This window comes from Podarcis tiliguerta, assembly GCF_965153285.1.
Source record: "Podarcis tiliguerta genome assembly, chromosome: 1".
In the NCBI taxonomy this organism is placed as follows: domain Eukaryota; kingdom Metazoa; phylum Chordata; class Lepidosauria; order Squamata; family Lacertidae; genus Podarcis; species Podarcis tiliguerta.
In genome coordinates, this window is record NC_139534.1 from 117,505,873 (window position 1) to 117,522,932 (window position 17,060).

The window sequence follows — 17,060 nt, forward strand, 5'->3', positions numbered from 1 at the left end:
TGGTTGGAAGGGATGCCAAAAGTCATCCAGTTCAACCCTCTGCAATGCAGGAATCTCAGTTAAAGCATCCATGACAGATGGCCATCCAACCTGTGTTTAAAAACTTCCAAGGAAGGAAAGTCCATCACCTCTTGTGGGAGTCTGTTCCAGTGCTGAACAGCTCTGTCAGAAAGTTTTTCCAAATGTTAATTGCAATCTCCTTTCTTACAACTTGAAGCCATTGGTTTGAGTCCTACCCCCCAGAGCAGGAGAAAACAAGAATGCTGCCTCCTCCATGTGACAGCCCTTGAGATATTTGAAGATGGCTATCATATCTCCTCTCAGTCTCCTCTTTTCCAGGCTAAACATACCCAGCTCCTTCAAGCGCTCCTTATAAGGCTTAGTTTCCATACCCTTGATCATCTTGGTTGCTCTCCTGTGCACATGTTCCAGCTTGTCAACATCCTTCTTAAACTGTGGTGCCCAGAACTGGACACAGGATTCCAAGTGTGGTCTAACTAAGGCAGAATAGAGTGGTACTATTGCTTTCCTTGATCTGGACACTACACTTCTGTTGATGCAGCCTAGAATAGCATTAATTCCCCCCCCCCCCCGCTGCTGTATCACACTGTTGACTCATGTTCAGCTTGTGGTCCACCAAGACCCCATGATCCCTTTCACCTGTACTGCTAGTAAGCCAGGTGTCCCCCATCCTATATTTGTGCATCTGGTTATTCCTGCCTAGGTGCAGAACCTTACAATTGTTCCTACTGAAATAACATTTTGTAGCTTGCGCCTAGTTCTCCAAACTGTTACGGTCATTTTGAATTCTGATTCTGTCTTCTGCGGCATTAGCTACCCCTCCCAGTGCGGTATGGTGTTATCAAATTTGATGAGCATCCCATCAATTCCTTCATCAGTCATTTATAAAGAGGCTGAACAACAACGGGCCCAGGACAGAACCCTGCAGCACCCCACTTTTCACTTTTTTCCAGGATGATGAGGATCCATTAATGAGTACTCTTTGGGTTCAGTCAGTCAACCAGCTACAAATCCACCTAACAGTTACCTCATTCAAACCACATTTTACCAGCTTCCTCTTGAGAGTATCATGAGGTACTTTGTCAAAAGCCTTACTGAAATCAAGATACACTGTGTCCACAGCATTTCCCCGATCCACCAAGTTTGTAATTCCATCAAAAAATAAATCAGATTGGTCTGGCATGACTTATTTTTGAGAAACCCATACTGGGTCTTAGTAATCACAGAATCCTTTTCTAAATGCTCACAGACCGACTGTTGAATCATCTGTTCTATGACCTTCCCTGGTATCAATGTCAGGTTCCCCGGTCAAGACCTGGGTCTTCCTTTCCTCCCTTTTTGAAGATGGGGACAACATTTGCCCGCATCCAGTCTGTAGGGACTTCACCTGTTCTCCAAAAGTTCTCAAAGATAATAGACAAAGGCTCCACAAGCTTCTTTAGTACCCTTGGATGCAGCTCATCAGGCTCTGGAGATTTGAATTCATTTAAAGTAGCTAAGTGTTCCCTCACTACTTCTTTTCCTATCTTGGTCTGCAGCTCCCTCCTTTCATTATTTTTTCTGTTATCACCAGGTTGAGCATCGCTTTCCTTTTGGGTGAAGACAGGGCCAAAGTAGATGTTGAGTAGTTCCGCTTTTTCTCTGTCATCCAATAGCATTTCTTCGTGTTCCCCACACAGAGGACCTACCACGTGCTTGTTCTTCCTTTTACTTCAGACATAGCCGAAGAAAACTTTTTTATTCTTTTTAACTTCTCTTTCAAGCCTAAGCTCATTTTGCGGTTTAGCCAGCCTGAGTTTCCCCTGTAACTGTTGGCTACACGTGTATACTCCTCCTCTGTGATTTCCCCTTTCTTCCACTCTAGGAATGACCCCTAGAGTTTGTATAAAGTAAACTAGCATAAAAAAACAGAAGAGAAGAGAATTGAAAAGTTATGGCTTCATCCCTATGAGGAATAGGCAAAAGAAGAAGAATTATCTGCAAAAACAAGACAGACATTTAAAGAAAAGAATGGAAGTTGTGTATGAGACAATCAAAACAGTTGCATAGAGAATTACAAAAGAATTACTAATGTCAGTATGATTCCTGTAAGAGAAATGGAATTGGCATTAAGGTCAAGATGTGATAAATGTACCATTGAGAAATTTGGGAAACAAGCAGCAAAATACTGGAACTATAGGCAATTTAATCTGAGGAAGATATGATAATCATGAAATTAAGCTGAATGCGCTGCAATCCTATACACCCTTACCCTAGAGCATGGGTAGGCAAACTAAGGCCTGGGGGCCGGATGTGGCCCAATACCTTCTAAATCTGGCCTGTGGACGGTCCAGGAATCAGCGTGTTTTTACATGAGTGGAATGTGTGCTTTTATTTAAAATGCATCTCTGGGTTATTTGTGGGGCATAGGAATTCGTTCATCCCCCCCCCCTTCAAAATATAGTCCTGCCGCCCACAAGGTCTGAGCGACAGTGGACCGGCCCCCTGCTGAAAAAGTTTGCTGACTCCTGCCCTAGAGAACAAAATGGAGCTTACTTCTGAGTCTTAGGCTGCAATCTTGAACCCACACAGAAAGATTGCGAGTTGTCAGGAAAGGGCAATACCCAGTGTTGTAAGATAGGAACAGGAAATAATGTTGACTAGTAGGGGAATGGTAACAAGAGGCCTGGTCAAGATTAAAGTAAAAGCAAAAAACCATCAAGGAACGATGAGATTCAGCGAAGTATTTATGACAGCCTCACTGTGTGTGTGAGAGAGAGAGGGAATAAAGACAAGAATTTGATTTAATAGACAAGGTAGGTAAGTAAATACGGAGAGTTTCATGCATGCCGGCAGCTAAGTCACATTATGACAAACAATAGGTAATATTTGGAAAAACGTCAATGCCAAAGAGACTGTGAGGCAACTGTATACAGTGATAAGCAGCTGTCATGCAGGCCTCTGAAGCAGTGTTTACCTGTTATTTATTAGAAAGGGAAGAGAGAGTAGAAGCTGAGCAGAAATGGTGGACGGCAGGAGGCAGAAGCCAAAATTGGGCATAGAACAGGCCAGGATATGAGGAGATGAATATGCATGGGGGAGGCCGGTGCGTGCAGCAAATGCGTTTGCGAAATGGAAGAGGCGGAGGGGCAAGGCCCTTAGGAAGGCTGCAATCCTATGCACACTCATTTGGAAGGAACGCCTTGCCCCAAAAACCCATGGGCCCGACTTAAAAATAAACCATGCGGGCGGCTGCAGGGGCGCATCTTCAGGATCCGTTGGAACTGAGGAGCGCAACGCCTCTTCCTCCCCACCCCCCGCCGTAGAGATACGCATGTTTACTTCGGAAATTGGAGCGTTATGTTTTGTAGGATGGCACCGCACGAGTGGTTTGAAACACCCACATACACCCACACCCCTTCCTAGCCCTCTCGAAGAAAACTACGGGGAGGGGTGTGGGCCGACCCCGACTACAGCCCAGGGGAAGCGGCGGTGGCGGTTCTCCCGGACCAATTCCCTAGCGCGGACATGACAGCGTGCAAGGAAGAGCGTGTGAACGGGGCGTGTGAACAGGGGCTGACACGGGATGACGCATCTAGGCGACCTCCTGAATCGCGTGTGTCGGTGTCCGAAGAGACCAGCCGGCGGCGGAAGCGTCTTCCTCAGTGGCGTGTGAGGGCCCTCGGCCACATGGTTTTTTTTTTAATTTATTTAAATAAGAAAGACACAGGAGGAGGAAGGCGCCAGGGCCGGACCAGCCCCCACCCGCCTCGCCCTCCTCTGAGGCGACGTACGAGAGAGACGGGGTCGGGATTAGGCCTCCCCCATTTACCTTTTTTAGCGACGACAACACGGGGTTCAAAATCCTCTCACCGGACGGCGCTGCCCGGGGTGTGGAGGGGGGAGGGGAAGGGGGGAGGAGGCGGCGGCGGCGGTGGTGGCGGCCGCGAAGCCAACCACAGCCCCGCCGCGCGCGTGCGCGTAAACACACACCTACAAACTCACTCAGTGGCTCTGAGGACCCAGCGCTGGCCCCGGCCCGCCTGCGGCCTCCCTCGCCCGCCCCTCCAGCGGAGCCCAGGCCTCCACCGCTGCCATTGGCCCGCAGTCCTCGCACTGAGGCGGGCCAGCCAATCCGGCGCGCCTCCTCCTCGCCCCCCCTCACACACACACTTCTTTTGAAAGGGTGGGGCGCGTGCGCGAGAGCCTGAGGGAGGGAAAGGGCAGCGGAGCGAGGGCGAGAGAGCGGGTGGTGGTGTTGCGAATTCTGATTGGCGGGGATAAGAGCGCCGCCCAATAACACCGCCCCCTTCCTCACCCCGTACGTCTTCTTCGTTTCCCCACCCCCCGCCTCTTGGAGAGCTCATTGGCTGGAGTCATCCGCCTTCGTTTCTCCCGTGCGTCCCTCCCATTGGCTAACGGAGTCTAGGGCAAAGCGGAGTGGGTGAGAGACAAAACCAAGCGTCGTCTTTCTCTATCTCGCTCAAACGCGGACGTGCTTGGGGGAAGGAGCGCCTGCGCGCGCGCGCGCGCCGGGAAAATGGAGGAGGCGGGGTTAAGAGTCTAAGGTGGGGTTTCGATTGGCGGAGGCGACTCGCTCCTTGGCGTTTCTCCCGTAGCCTGCGTGACGCAACGACGTCGGCAACGTCTCTGTCGAGGCTCTCTCCCAAGATGGCGCCGCGCAGGGCTTGTCGTTGATGCCTCGACGCGTTTGGCTCCCTGTGGCGCGTTGCTTCTGTGAGTCGTTCTGGGGAATGCGAGTGGCTGAAAGAGGGTTACGGGCCCCCCGGAAGTCTCCTAAAAAGGGGGTCCCTCCTAGAATGAGCTTGTGGCGGCGACAGTAATGATGGTTGGAAAAGCGTTTGCTCCACTCTTCCCGTTTTTGCCTCAGCCCCTCCTGAAACCGCCTTAAAAGGGCGCTTGAGAAGGTTTTTGATAATAATGATGATGATGATAATGATAATAATATATTTATACCCTGTCCATCTCGCTGGGTTTCCCCAGCCACTCTGGGCGGCTCCCAACAGAATATTAAAAAGGATTAAACATCAAACATTAAAAACTTCCCTAAACAGGGTTGCCTTCAGATGTCTTCTAAAAGTCAGATAGTTGTTTATTTCCTTGACATCTGATGCTAATGGTGTAAAGGATGTTACCGGCAAAAACCTATGTCATAATAAATTAGTAAATTTTAAGGTGCCACAAAAGGCTCTGGTAGATTCCTGTTATTTGTGTGTGTGACATTTTGTGTGGGAAACAGTTGTCTCCTCGTCATAAAACTAAATCCTTTTCCCCCCACCAAAGGTTGGAAGTCGCCCTGTAAAAAAGCCAACGCTGGGAAACCGGGAACCGTTCGGCATCAATAAATGAAGGAAACAAAAGAGAACTCCAGCCCTTCTGTAACATCGGCAAACCTGGACCACACGAAACCATGCTGGTACTGGGATAAGAAAGATTTGGCTCATACGCCATCGCAGCTAGAAGGACTCGATCCAGCTACCGAAGCAAGATATCGGAGGGAAGGTGCTCGCTTCATATTTGATGTAGGAACCCGTTTGGGACTGTATCCTTTGAGTTGGGTGCTGCACAGTTGGTTGGGTGTTGCTTTTTTTTTTTTAGCAGTTGAAAATTCAGTTAAGATTGCTCTTGCTTAAACACCTGAATACTTTAAAGTCAGGCAAAGTAGGTGTTGAGTAGTTCCTCCTGAATACTTAAGTCAGGGTTTCAATAGCTTGTGTGCAGTGATCTGGTGAAGTGGCTTATAGGATGGGAGGGAGGGTACCCGCTTTCCCCTTCCACCCTAATACTGGGGACAGTCATGAAACTGCTGTCTTGCAAAAGTGTCAATCCAGGACGGAAGAGAAGTTTGTTGCAAAGGATCTGTGACACTGACACTGTGCATGGGAGTGCATTCTTGGCAAACAACCCTATGCTGATGCATCATGATTAAAAAAATTAAGTTGTCATCATTGCGTTTTGATGCATTATTCAGTTTCATTTGCAGTTAATCTTTAGAGCTGGGTTTGATCTAAAATCTGTTCAGAGCCTTATCTTGTAATCCAGACATTACGATACGCTAGCAACTGGGATAATTTATTTTCATCGATTTTATATGTTCCATTCCTTCAAGCAGTTTCCAAGATATGTAAGTATAAATATGCTGTTTTTATTCAAAAACTGTTACTAGTACTCTGATGGTTCAAATATTTGCGATTTCACTGGTGTGCAGGTGCCTCTAAACGTAGCCCCCACATAAATGGGGGGGGGGTTGCCTGTACAGTCCATAATTCAAACTATAGTTAGGCTATAGCTTAGTATTTTTGCTGGGACCATACCATAATATGCTACATTAAATAGGGATAGTTTATTTTGCAAATTAAATTTCTACCAGTTGACAAATCTGAGGGTGAAATTGGTGATTTCATAGTTGTACCTCGGCTTCCAAAGCCTTGGCAGTCAAACATTTCAGCTCCTGAATGATTGAAAACCGGTAGTGAGTGTTCCAGTTTTCAAACGTTCTTTTGGAAGCTGAACGTCCGACGGGGCTTCTGCTGTTTCCAATTGGCTGCAGGAGTTTCCTGCAGCCAATCAGAAGCCACCCTTTGGTTTCTGAATGTTCAGTAAGTCAAATGGACTTGCGGAACGGATTCCGTTTGACTTTTGAGGTACGACTGATACCTCGGAAGTCAAACTGAATCTGTTCCAGAAGTCCATTCAACTTCCGGAAACATTCAAAAACCAAGGCACGGCTTCCGATTGGTTGCAGAAGCTTCCTGCACTCAGTCAGAAGCCATGTCAGACATTCATATTCCAAAGAAAGTTCACAAACTGGAAAACTCGCTTCTGGATTTGCCGCGTTCGGGATCCAAGGTACAATGGTATAGTGATTACATTGCCAGTAGGTGGCCTATTAGAAACAGAAGATTGAACTAGGTGGAATATAATGTAAAATCATGTTCCTATGGTCCCAAGGTGTAAAGGTCATATGAATGCCACTGTTACACTTCATTGTGTGCTCTCACAAGTGGCACAACCCATTATTGTGTGTACAAATCCGGCATGACACAATGCCATTTTTGTTTGCAAAATTATTTCATGGCAATGTTAGCTACTATGGTTTCTGGCAGCTCTTTTATTATCATGATGCATTGACCTTGGTCAAGTACAGCAATAAAATCTTATACAACTTTCCAAAATACTGGTGGTGATGGTGAACAGTTAGTAGGGGCTTCAGTGTGGTGTGCATAGTCCCACTTGTGCCTGCAAAGGCCTTCCCTGACACCCACAGGACCCTCCTCCCTCTCATTGCTTCTCATTGCTTGAAAGAATCATTTTATTGCAGCAAATAGAAAAAGTTCTATTGTCTGCTTGGTTTCAGTCTGAGTATCGTGCCCTTGACAGTTTTTCCAGTTTGCAAATGTGTCCATGGGCCCCAAATGGTTGACAGCCCCATCACATTGATCAGATAAAATTATTATTTTTTTGTATGAGTGGATAATCTGTTCTTTTATAAAATAAAATTATTATTTCCTCTGAATTTTATATTTGGGCAACTTTCTAAAGGAGATCTCTCTCTCTCTCCCCCCTCCCCCCCTCTCTCAATAGGTGACTGGAGCTTGCTGTCTCTTCCTAGCAGGAAAAGTTGAAGAAACACCCAAAAAATGTAAAGATATAATCAAAACAGCTCGTAGTTTATTAAATGATGTGCAGTTCGGGCAATTTGGAGATGATCCAAAGGTAAACGGACATGTGCTAAGGATGCTTTAACTTAAGTTAACATGGTACAACCCTAGTAATATTGTCTGTAGATATTTAGTATAGCACATGGTTTTAGTGATGGTGTTAGAGTAAAATAGTGTGAACTAGAAGTCTTCTTAAGCTAGATAAAAAAACTTGATACTTTTAAAATAAAATATTACCAGGACCTTTCATCAGTATTTAAACAGCTGGAAGATATTTCAGTGGTTGGGTTCATTTAGATAGTACTTTTGCCATATGTTATTTTCAAAGGCGATGTGTATTGCAGTGCTTGTGTGTTGTTCTCCTTTGCGTTTGCCTGTCTTTTCAGCAAAGAAATAATCCACTGCACAGGGGAAGCAGTGAAACTGGCCACACAGAGTGCAGCCATATGCATACAGTAAGCAAACTGGAACAAATACACTTTTGTCACTTATTTCTTTGTTATAGTTATAATAGGCATTTTGTTAGCCACGAAGTCTTCAGATGACTTAGATATAAAATTAATTTTCAAAAAATTAACATATGCTGGAAAGTCTTGCAGGTTAGCATGAATATAGTATTTCATTGGCTTTTTTCTGCATAATTTGGTAAACAGTGTACATGTCTTGCTAGACAGTGCTGCCGCATTATTTGTGAGTAACTTTGGATGTTTGGAAGCTTTTGAACACCTCTTGGAGCAACTCCTTGTAAATATCACTGTGGTTGTCTAGTTTTTGTGTAAATTTCTGTAGACCCAAGTCTTGAGCTAGTCATAAGGCACTCAGATAGCCAATATTAGTAATAAGGAACTGCTTGTCCACTTTGACTTCTGAGAATGTTTCCTCCAACTTTGCTTGGAGTTTTAGGCTAAGAAGCTCCTGTCACAGTTTGATGGCTGAACAAGCTTTTGGTTCCACTCCTACCATCTTCTCATAGCCATGGATGGTTGCCTAGCTCTTGCACCTAGTGCTATAAGTAATGGGGGGAAATGAAAGAATATGCTCAGGGAGTACTGTCAACTTCCAAAGTATCCCTTTATGATGGATATTTTACTTTGGCTGTTGGAAGTCATTCCTGAAATCATTGAAATCCGGAAGCTCGTGTTTCTTTTCCTAGTAATTAGCATTTGACTGCACTTCTGTGCAGTTTCACTCTTTCCCCAAAACTGTGCTGCAGTATTATGGACTTTTTAAAAGAAAAAGACAAAAATGTGGTTGTACAGCAGGGATCAGCAACAGGATTTGCCATTGGGCTTTATTGTGGAGATAGTACTAGCTAGGAAAGTAAGCTCTCTCACTGCCGTGAGAACTTGTGACTTCCCCCATTCCACCTTCCTCTTCTCTTCCCCTATTTTTCCCTTTCTGTGACACTTTGCCAGCAGATCAAGAGGGTGGTTTTTTTGCCAGAAGTGGAAACTGGAGGCACACAAGGCTTGATCGTAATCATGGTTCCTTATGCTCTGCTCTTTGTTGTCCCTATGATCTCCAAGTCCACTGTGATGCCAAGTATAGGATCTGAAAAAATAATTGAATGGTTCTGGTCATCAGTGAGGTAGAAGGTGATTTCCAGTCGCTGAACGTTGTTGCACAACCACAATAATGTGGGTGTTTATATGCACTCATTTTATATAGCTGTTAAAAGCAAAATTTTAGTTTTTAAAATTAGGTGAAGTTACTGCAGACAAGCCCAGAAGTAGGTAACCCTCGATGTGGCTATACTTGGCATTATTGTGTAATGCCGTCTGGAATTTTATAAAATGTAAAAAAAAATATCAAAAAAATCAGTTGGCTTTTTGGAGTAATGGAGTCCTTGCTCTCTTCTTATGATATTTAGGAAGAAGTTATGGTTTTAGAGAGGATCTTGTTGCAGACAATAAAATTTGACTTGCAAGTGGAGCATCCTTACCAGTTCCTGCTTAAATATGCTAAGCAGCTCAAAGGTATGAATAGCATTGCATTTCTCAGTGCTGGTGTGTATAGGTGATTTCATATTCATTTCCCCCCACTGTTTTTTGCCACATTTTTAGAAGAAATTATTGAAGAGTGGGAGGCAGACAGATGAAATGTCTGATAGGCCATTTAGCATATTTTGCGCTGAATGTGTGTGTTTTCATGTATGCCATTTGTTTCGTAGACTGAGATCTGAGCTTACACTTACTCAGGGGCTTCTGCATGCCTTTTCTCAATGTAAAACCCTGTATGTGTACAACATCAAGCCTGTTACGGTTCTTAATTTGCTTCATGAGGCAATTGTCCCTCAGTCAGGCCCACCTGCAGCTCACTTGATGTCATATGATGTCAGGCATGAGATAGATAAAGCTGTGGTTGAAAAGGAGCAATTGACAGTGCTTTCAGCATCATTCAAATTTGATGCTGAATGCAAGCCACACTGCGTGGGTTGGATGCTCCTCGTATCAGATGATTAACTGGTGGATGGACCCTGCACACCTGTCATATGGGACTTGTAGAAGGTTGGTCACAATTGGATCCGGCCCAGCAGCTGAAACACATTCCCCACTCCTGATAAAGTAGAAAGTATGAATACTGTGTAGTAGATCATCACACATTTTTATTTTTTTCCCTGCAGTTAAACTGCAGTGTATTCTTTCTTCCAAGGAGGAAGAGACATCTAATTCTGCTTAGGTCAAGGAACACGTCTCATTTTTTTCATTTTCTTTTTAGCTGTAGTTGCCACAATTCCAAGTAGCAGCTGAGGGCTATTGTTGAAAAGGTTAGACTTCCACATTCGCTGTTTAGTGGAAGGTGGGGTCTCTGATTCTAGCTTCTTGTTTGGCAGAATGTAGCCTTCTCAAATGGGCTTTGACTGCACAATCCATTGAATCAAAAGCTTCATGTGGTTGTGTGCAAAGTTCACCATCTAGATGGAGGTAGCCATAAAGAAATCTGCTTCTGTATATACTTGGTCCCAGTGTAGGTAGGGAAAACATGTAAAGCTGTTTTTCTTACTGAGCCTGCAATCTGCAAAAACACAACAAATTTCTTTGGTTTTAATCCTATATACACTTCTGTGAAGACCAGTTTTACTTCATGGGGCTTCTGAGTGAAAATGCATAAGGTTGTGTTACATATCTGATAATCACCAGGCTGTTTCATTTTCTTAGTAATCCTTTTCTTTTCTCCTTTCCCCTTTCTGTTACGTAACCCCCCCCACTTCTTAATAGGTGACAAGAACAAAATTCAAAAACTGGTTCAAATGGCATGGACATTTGTAAACGACAGGTAAAAACCCTGCAATCATATACTAATTTTTACTAAAAATCAATATGCTCAGTAGTTAATCACTTGTTGGGGCTTCCATTCACTTTCCTTTCTGAAACATTTCCAAAAAACATGAAAATGGCATTATTCAGACTTTTAGTCTACCCCATCCCACATCCTTGGCCACACATGACAAGTGCTCTGCAATGTGGCTATAGTTGTATATTGAAGTGTGCAGTGGATGGAAGAGGAAAATGATGTGGAAGTGCTAAATCAAGTACCTGGAATTGGTAATGGGCTGGATGGGAACCAGTGAACTAAAGCTCAGTCCAGACAAGATGGGGATGTGAACAGTGGATGATTCATCAGCTCCGTTAAGTGGCATTCAACCTGTTGTCGAGAAGGTTGCACTCCCCTGAAGAATCAGGTTTATAGTCCTGAAGTGCTCATTATCCCATCTTTGTCACAGGAGACACAAGCAGCCTCTGGTCTGAAGTGCTATTTACTAGCTTAGCCCTCCCTGGGCAAGGGATAGTTTCACTTCAGTTATCCAGGCCCATTAGAACTACTGTGATGCATTGTACATGGGGCTGCCTTTTGTAAATAGTCCAGAAGCTTCAGTTAGTAAGATTTATTTACTGCCTTCCTCCTAAAGGACTCCCAGTGGTTTATGTTTTATAATACCATATACCAGTGTCTGATGATAATGGATTCTGGTTTGGTTTTTCTAGTCTGTGCACTACATTGTCGCTGCAGTGGGAGCCTGAGATCATAGCGGTTGCTGTCATGTATCTGGCCGGCCGCTTGTGCAAGTTTGAGATTCAGGAGTGGACATCAAAGCCAATGTACAGAAGGTGGTGGGAGCAGTTTGTGCAAGATGTACCTGTGGATGTCTTGGAAGGTACCAAAAGTATTTGCTGCCCAAAACAGGCATGATTTATACAACTTAGATGCAAACTGCTGTTTATTATAAACCAGAATATAGCATGATAGCTCAGTTGGTTAGAGCATAGTTCTGATAATGCCAAGGTTGCAGGTTCGATCCCCGTGCGGGACAACGGCATATTTCTGCCTTGCAGGGGGTTGGACTAGATGATCCTCGGGATCCCTGCCAACTCTACAATTCTGTGATTCTATTTAAATAAACTGGGGTCTTCACAGCCCTCATTCAGAGCCTGTCTGGGAAAAGTAGTTTCATGTTCTCTTTGTCTCCTTCCAAATATTGATAAATATTTATCAGTATATCATAAACTTTTGAACCTTATTTGTAGGTATTGAATGCTTTGGGTCCTTCAGTAAAACCATGTTTAAAAAGGGCCCATACTTTTAAAGAAGCATTGACTCAACAGTTTGCCTTCTAATGGTTTTGATCTCAATCTTGTGAGCAGAGTTCTACTCACATAAAGCTCTGCTGGATAAGGGGGGGGGGGCAAGTTTCATTTATTTATTCTTTCTGAAGCCCTCTGTGCCCCCTCAAAATTTGCTCTGGCAAACACGAGAGAGCAGCACAGAAGAGGTGATGGGGGAGACGGGACCTACAAGGGAAAGAGGGAATGGGCAACAACCTCATATGGGGGCAATTGTTTGTCATGGCCAGCTGAGAAGCTGGCAGGCACTCAGAATGTCATATAAAGGAAAGCTAAGAAAATAAATGAAGTTTGTGGTTCCTTGGAAAAGCATTAGGTAAAATGTTTCTGGTATGTTTATGAACACAACTTACAAATATAATTCTCACGCTTTAGCTGTTCACCAGGGTGTGTAACTTTCTGTCTTTTATTTCATTGTTTTAAAAGACATCTGTCACCAGATCCTGGATCTGTACTCGCAGGGGAAGCAACAAATGCCTCATCACACCCCACATCAGCTGCAGCAGCCTCCTTCCCTTCAGTCGACGCCTCCGGTGCCTCCAACCCAGCAGTCTCAAAGCTCAGAGCAGTCACAGGCACAACAGCCAAAAGAGTCTCAACAGGCAGGACAGCCGCCCCCGCCCCCACCTCCGCAAACACAGCCGTCCAAAAAACCATCTCCTCAGTCAAGTCCTCCCAGGCAGGCGAAAAGACCAGTGGTAAGAATAACAGAAGTGATATTATTGTATTGGAAAGTACAGTGGCCATTTTTAAATCAGACGTTGGTAACAGGATGTCTTACTGCAGAATCTTTATGCAATACAGTACTTACATAAAGCTCTTAACTGTGCTTTGCACTGTACATAAATAGAATAAACAAATATCTAAAGTTTTCAGAAAGCCTTGAACAATATGGAAACGTACATGGTGTTGCAGTTTTATTGATTGATTGAAATTAAGGATTTTGATCATAATATTTTTTAAAAATATGATTCTACATAAGACCCTAACTCTTAACTCACCAACATTTGATGTCCAGAGAGGCTAATTTCGGATTTCTTGATACTCAGTGGTTTGAATACTGCTGGTGTGATTTGAGTGTTTGATTTGCACAATTTTTTCTCAATAACAGGCAGCATCACCAAAGGACGAAACCAAAACTGCAGGTATTCCCCCCTTTTTTTAAATGACCTTATTTTGTATGGTAAAACAATCGTTGAATTATTAGAGTTTACTGTTGGCGCTGTGGGTTAAACCACAGAGGCTAGGACTTGCCGATCAAAAGTTCAATGGTTCGAATCCCCGCGACAGGGTGAGCTCCCGTTGCTCGATCCCTGTTACTGCCAACCTAGCAGTTTGAAAGCACGTCAAAGTGCAAGTAGATAAATAGGTACTGCTCCAGCGGGAAGGTAAACGGCGTTTCCGTGCGCTGCTCTGGTTCGCCAGAAGCGGCTTAGTCATGCTGGCCACATGACCCAGAAGCTGTACGCCGGCTCTCTCGGCCAATAAAGCGAGATGAGCGTCGCAACCCCAGAGCCGGCCATGACTGGACCTAACGGTCAGGGGTCCCTTTACCTTTTTAAATTATGCATAACTACCCGCAGCTAAGTCACAATGAATGTTTAATTGCATTATTTTCTTTGAAGAAACCTTGGTTTCTATCTTTTTGGATGTGACACTCACAAGATCATCTCTGTTTTGCTCTATTTTCAGAGGCTCCTCCTCCTAAAATTGCAAAAATTGAGACTTCACACCCACCAGCACCCCCTGCGCATCCACCACCTGGTAAGTTCTGCTGCCATCTGCAAAGTGTGTGTTGCCTCCTCTGTTTTTCTCTGAAGCTCTACATAGGCTGGAATTGTCAGCATATGATTAGCCCATACCCAGCACGTTCCGCAGGAGCCCAGGATTTGGATGGCTATTGCAATGGTGTCTCTGGCGGCCTCCCTCTTACATTAAGGATGTCGGCTCATGTTTCCACTAACCCGATCAATGTACCAAAGATGGCATTCAAACCAAAAACTTCCTTTTCCAATGCTCCCTTTCTGCTGAAGATTCCCTCTGCTGTTGTTTTGACAAAAGACATTGGGCACATAATCCCGCAGCAAGGGAGTTTATAAGTCTCTATGGCAGCTGAGTCTATTAGGCCAAAATGGTTATTGTGCATTGTTGAGGTTTTGTTACATGGAGGAAACCTCAGCGGTTTCCTGGGAGCATACTGTTGGTTGAGGTCGAGTTCAACCTCATCAGGACAAAGGAAAAAACATGTCTTCTCCCTTTCATGTCCAAGCAAGCAGCATAAGCAATAGCTATACACAAAACGGAAGTTCCCAGCAAGCTGTGCTGGAGTGTAAACAGGCTTATGACACACAACAGTCACGCCTGTTCCTCTTAAGGTGGAACGGAATATTCTAACACATATGTATCAGCTCCTAACACGTACAGATCAATTGCCCAGTTATCTGACAGTGTTCTTTCTGTCATGCGCAGGTGCAGTTGTGACTGAAGTGTTGTGTTCTTTGTTGCTGTTTTTCAGAGCATAAGCCGCCTCTGACTGCTGCTGCTTCCATGGCAGGCGATCAGACGACTACAGCAGATTCTGTAGACATGGCAAAGGTGCAGATTGCTCCTCCGTCGCATCCCGCTCCTGTGCATCAGCCACCCCCTATGCCTCACCGCCCGCCACCTCCGCCTCCGCCGTCCAGTTACATCACCGGCATGTCCACCACCAATTCTTACATGTCAGGAGAGGGCTATCAGAGCCTTCAGTCAATGATGAAGACCGAAGCACCGACCTACGGAGCTCTGCCACCCTCCTATGGACCTCCAACTCACTTACCATACCACCCGCATGTGTACCCTCCCAACCCTCCTCCTCCTGTTCCGCCACCCACGTCATTCCCCCCACCAACTATTCCTCCTCCTACCCCGGGCTACCCGCCACCGCCTACCTACAATCCTAACTTCCCCCCTCCCCGGTTACCTCCTTCTCATGCTGTCCCGCCTCATCCTCCTCCAGGACTGGGAATGCCACCAGCAAACTACCCCCCTCCTGCCGTGCCCCCTGGTGGGCAGCCGCCAGTGCCACCTCCCATACCGCCACCTGGGATGCCACCTGTTGCTGGACTTGGACGTGCTACCTGGATGAGATAGCAGTTGTACATAGCAAACGCTTTAACCTGGGGGGTGGGGGAGGGAAATGGTTTAAACAGGATAGCTGAGCAGCAACTAGGGGAATAGTCTGTATAATGAAGAGGCTGGTGTATGGAATCTAGCAGGCAGTGACTTAGAAATTTGACCAGTTTGTTCACGGTTAGTAGAGAGCAATGCAGGCTTTTTGTTTCAATATTGCAAAGCTAACTGAAATCCAAGTTGTTCCGAGTTCATTCTAGCACTGGATTACTTTGCACTAGTGAAGATGTTTTAAAAGCCATATTGGCTAAGTTATATTGATAAGAAAAAAACTTGCTTCTAGAAATCAGTGCCTACATACTGAGTATCAGGATTAAGGTTAGTATTCCATCTGAGAGACCCTTTATGGTTTTCATTTATGTAGTGTTCTAGCAACACTTAGAGGCAATTTTATTTAATATATATGCACATATATAACACTCAACAACTGATTGCTGATGAGCCTCCATTGGTGTCTGGCTTTCTGTCATTTTTGGTTTGGAATGTACTGGGTTCTTGACCTGTAATGTATGTTTAAACCTACATGCAAATTCCTGTACATAAATATCTATATTTTCTAAGTGTGGAAGTCTGAATGTAATGGCATATTGTGATTTACAACTTGGTTAAAAAAAAAAAAAGGCTGACTTTGTGGAAATGTACCCGAATAAACCTGGTCCTGGACTCTAGTGTGGAAAAGCAGTCATTTATCCCAATAGCATTAGATGGTTGCAGAGCCTCTCCTCCCAACTCAAGTTGTGCTACTCGCAGTCACATCACCTCTCTGAATTACTTAACTGCTCTTCTGATACTTTCACCCTTCCTACCACATTTTCTGTGTCTCTCTGAAAGGCATTCCTAGAAAGAGACGAAAGGAATGCCTTAGCAGTTGATAGATTTTGCTTGCTGCTCTAAGTCACAGTCAGCTACTGGGCAGCCAGATGATGGCAACCTATGGTTTTGCTTAAATACCAATTGGCTAACCAGGAGAAGGAGAACCAGTTCTATCAACTAGAAGGTCCTTCATTAGAGTAACCTGGTCCTTTGCTTGTTTGTGGTGTTGCTGCAGAGCTGGGGGTCCCTGACGTTGGGTCCAAGAAGACTCCTGCTTTCTCCATTTTTTAAAACGAGTGTGAGTGTGTGAGTGTGTGTTCATGGATTGTTAAGGATCCTGCCTCTTTGTGAAGGTGTTGGCTGCTTTTTCTTGTTTTGATGGTGATAGATGTTTTGCTTATTTTGGATGGCAGAGTCTGAGCATCACTACTTCTTTCTATGAAATGGCTATTTTGTGTAACCTACAACAGGTTCTTCAAATTTCCAGATGTACTCCTGGCCCCCCAAAAAGAAACGGGTTGCTGTAGAGCATTATGGTGGGAGGATAAAGAATGACATTTAGGCATGTTCATCTATAACAGGCATGAACCAAGTCTTTTTCTGAACACGTATTTCGATTGCCCTTGGCAATTCATGAAATCACATCCTTCTATTTTTCCATGATCACATCTTTGCATTGACTTGCTGAAGCTTCAGGGGGAAGCTTCTTTCGTTCAATGGTAGAGCATTATTTGACTTCACCCCTGGAGGCACACTCCATTGTCTTTTGAGA

At 44.6% G+C, this 17,060-nt stretch overlaps 2 protein-coding genes across 10 annotated transcripts in view; one reads left to right on the top strand and one right to left on the bottom strand.

The window, feature by feature from the left end:
• The window catches only part of SETD3 (SET domain containing 3, actin N3(tau)-histidine methyltransferase), a 49,102-nt gene extending 44,478 nt beyond the window's left edge, over nucleotides 1-4,624 (bottom strand). For 2 of the 7 annotated variants that reach the window (XR_014510196.1, XR_014510197.1), the window contains exon 1: nucleotides 3,833-4,079. Coding sequence is in view for 1 of the 7 variants with exons in the window: in XM_083436676.1 (XP_083292802.1) it covers nucleotides 4,319-4,380 (62 nt within the window). In the remaining 6 variants the exon portion in view is untranslated. Of the gene's footprint in view, nucleotides 1-3,832; nucleotides 4,197-4,318 lie in introns of those variants that run through there. The other 5 variants (XR_014510195.1, XM_083436676.1, XM_083436678.1 and 2 more) reach the window with 5 other exon arrangements.
• CCNK (cyclin K) lies at nucleotides 4,428-16,138 on the top strand. Of its 3 annotated transcripts, XM_083436776.1 has the most exons (12): nucleotides 4,428-4,737; nucleotides 5,305-5,563; nucleotides 6,064-6,145; nucleotides 7,606-7,737; nucleotides 8,069-8,137; nucleotides 9,553-9,658; nucleotides 10,901-10,958; nucleotides 11,669-11,838; nucleotides 12,731-13,002; nucleotides 13,416-13,449; nucleotides 13,997-14,068; nucleotides 14,820-16,138. In XM_083436776.1, exons 2-12 carry the CDS (start codon nucleotides 5,367-5,369, stop codon nucleotides 15,434-15,436), a joined length of 1,809 nt encoding a protein of 602 aa, XP_083292902.1. In that variant the 5' UTR covers nucleotides 4,428-4,737; nucleotides 5,305-5,366; the 3' UTR covers nucleotides 15,437-16,138. The 3 variants fall into 3 exon arrangements, with proteins under 3 accessions (XP_083292902.1, XP_083292904.1, XP_083292903.1); XM_083436778.1 differs by lacking the exon at nucleotides 8,069-8,137; XM_083436777.1 differs by lacking the exon at nucleotides 4,428-4,737 and having other exon boundaries at nucleotides 5,284-5,563.
• Nucleotides 16,139-17,060: the final 922 nt, after the last annotated feature.

Coding starts and splice junctions, on each gene's coding strand:
- CCNK (XM_083436776.1), top strand. CDS start 5,367: ATGAAGGAAACAAAAGAGAACTCCAGCCCTTCTGTAACATCGGCAAAC. Junction 6,146..7,605: donor TCAAGCAGTTTCCAAGATAT/GTAAGTATAAAT, acceptor CTCTCTCAATAG/GTGACTGGAGCTTGCTGTCT. Junction 8,138..9,552: donor AGTGCAGCCATATGCATACA/GTAAGCAAACTG, acceptor TATGATATTTAG/GAAGAAGTTATGGTTTTAGA.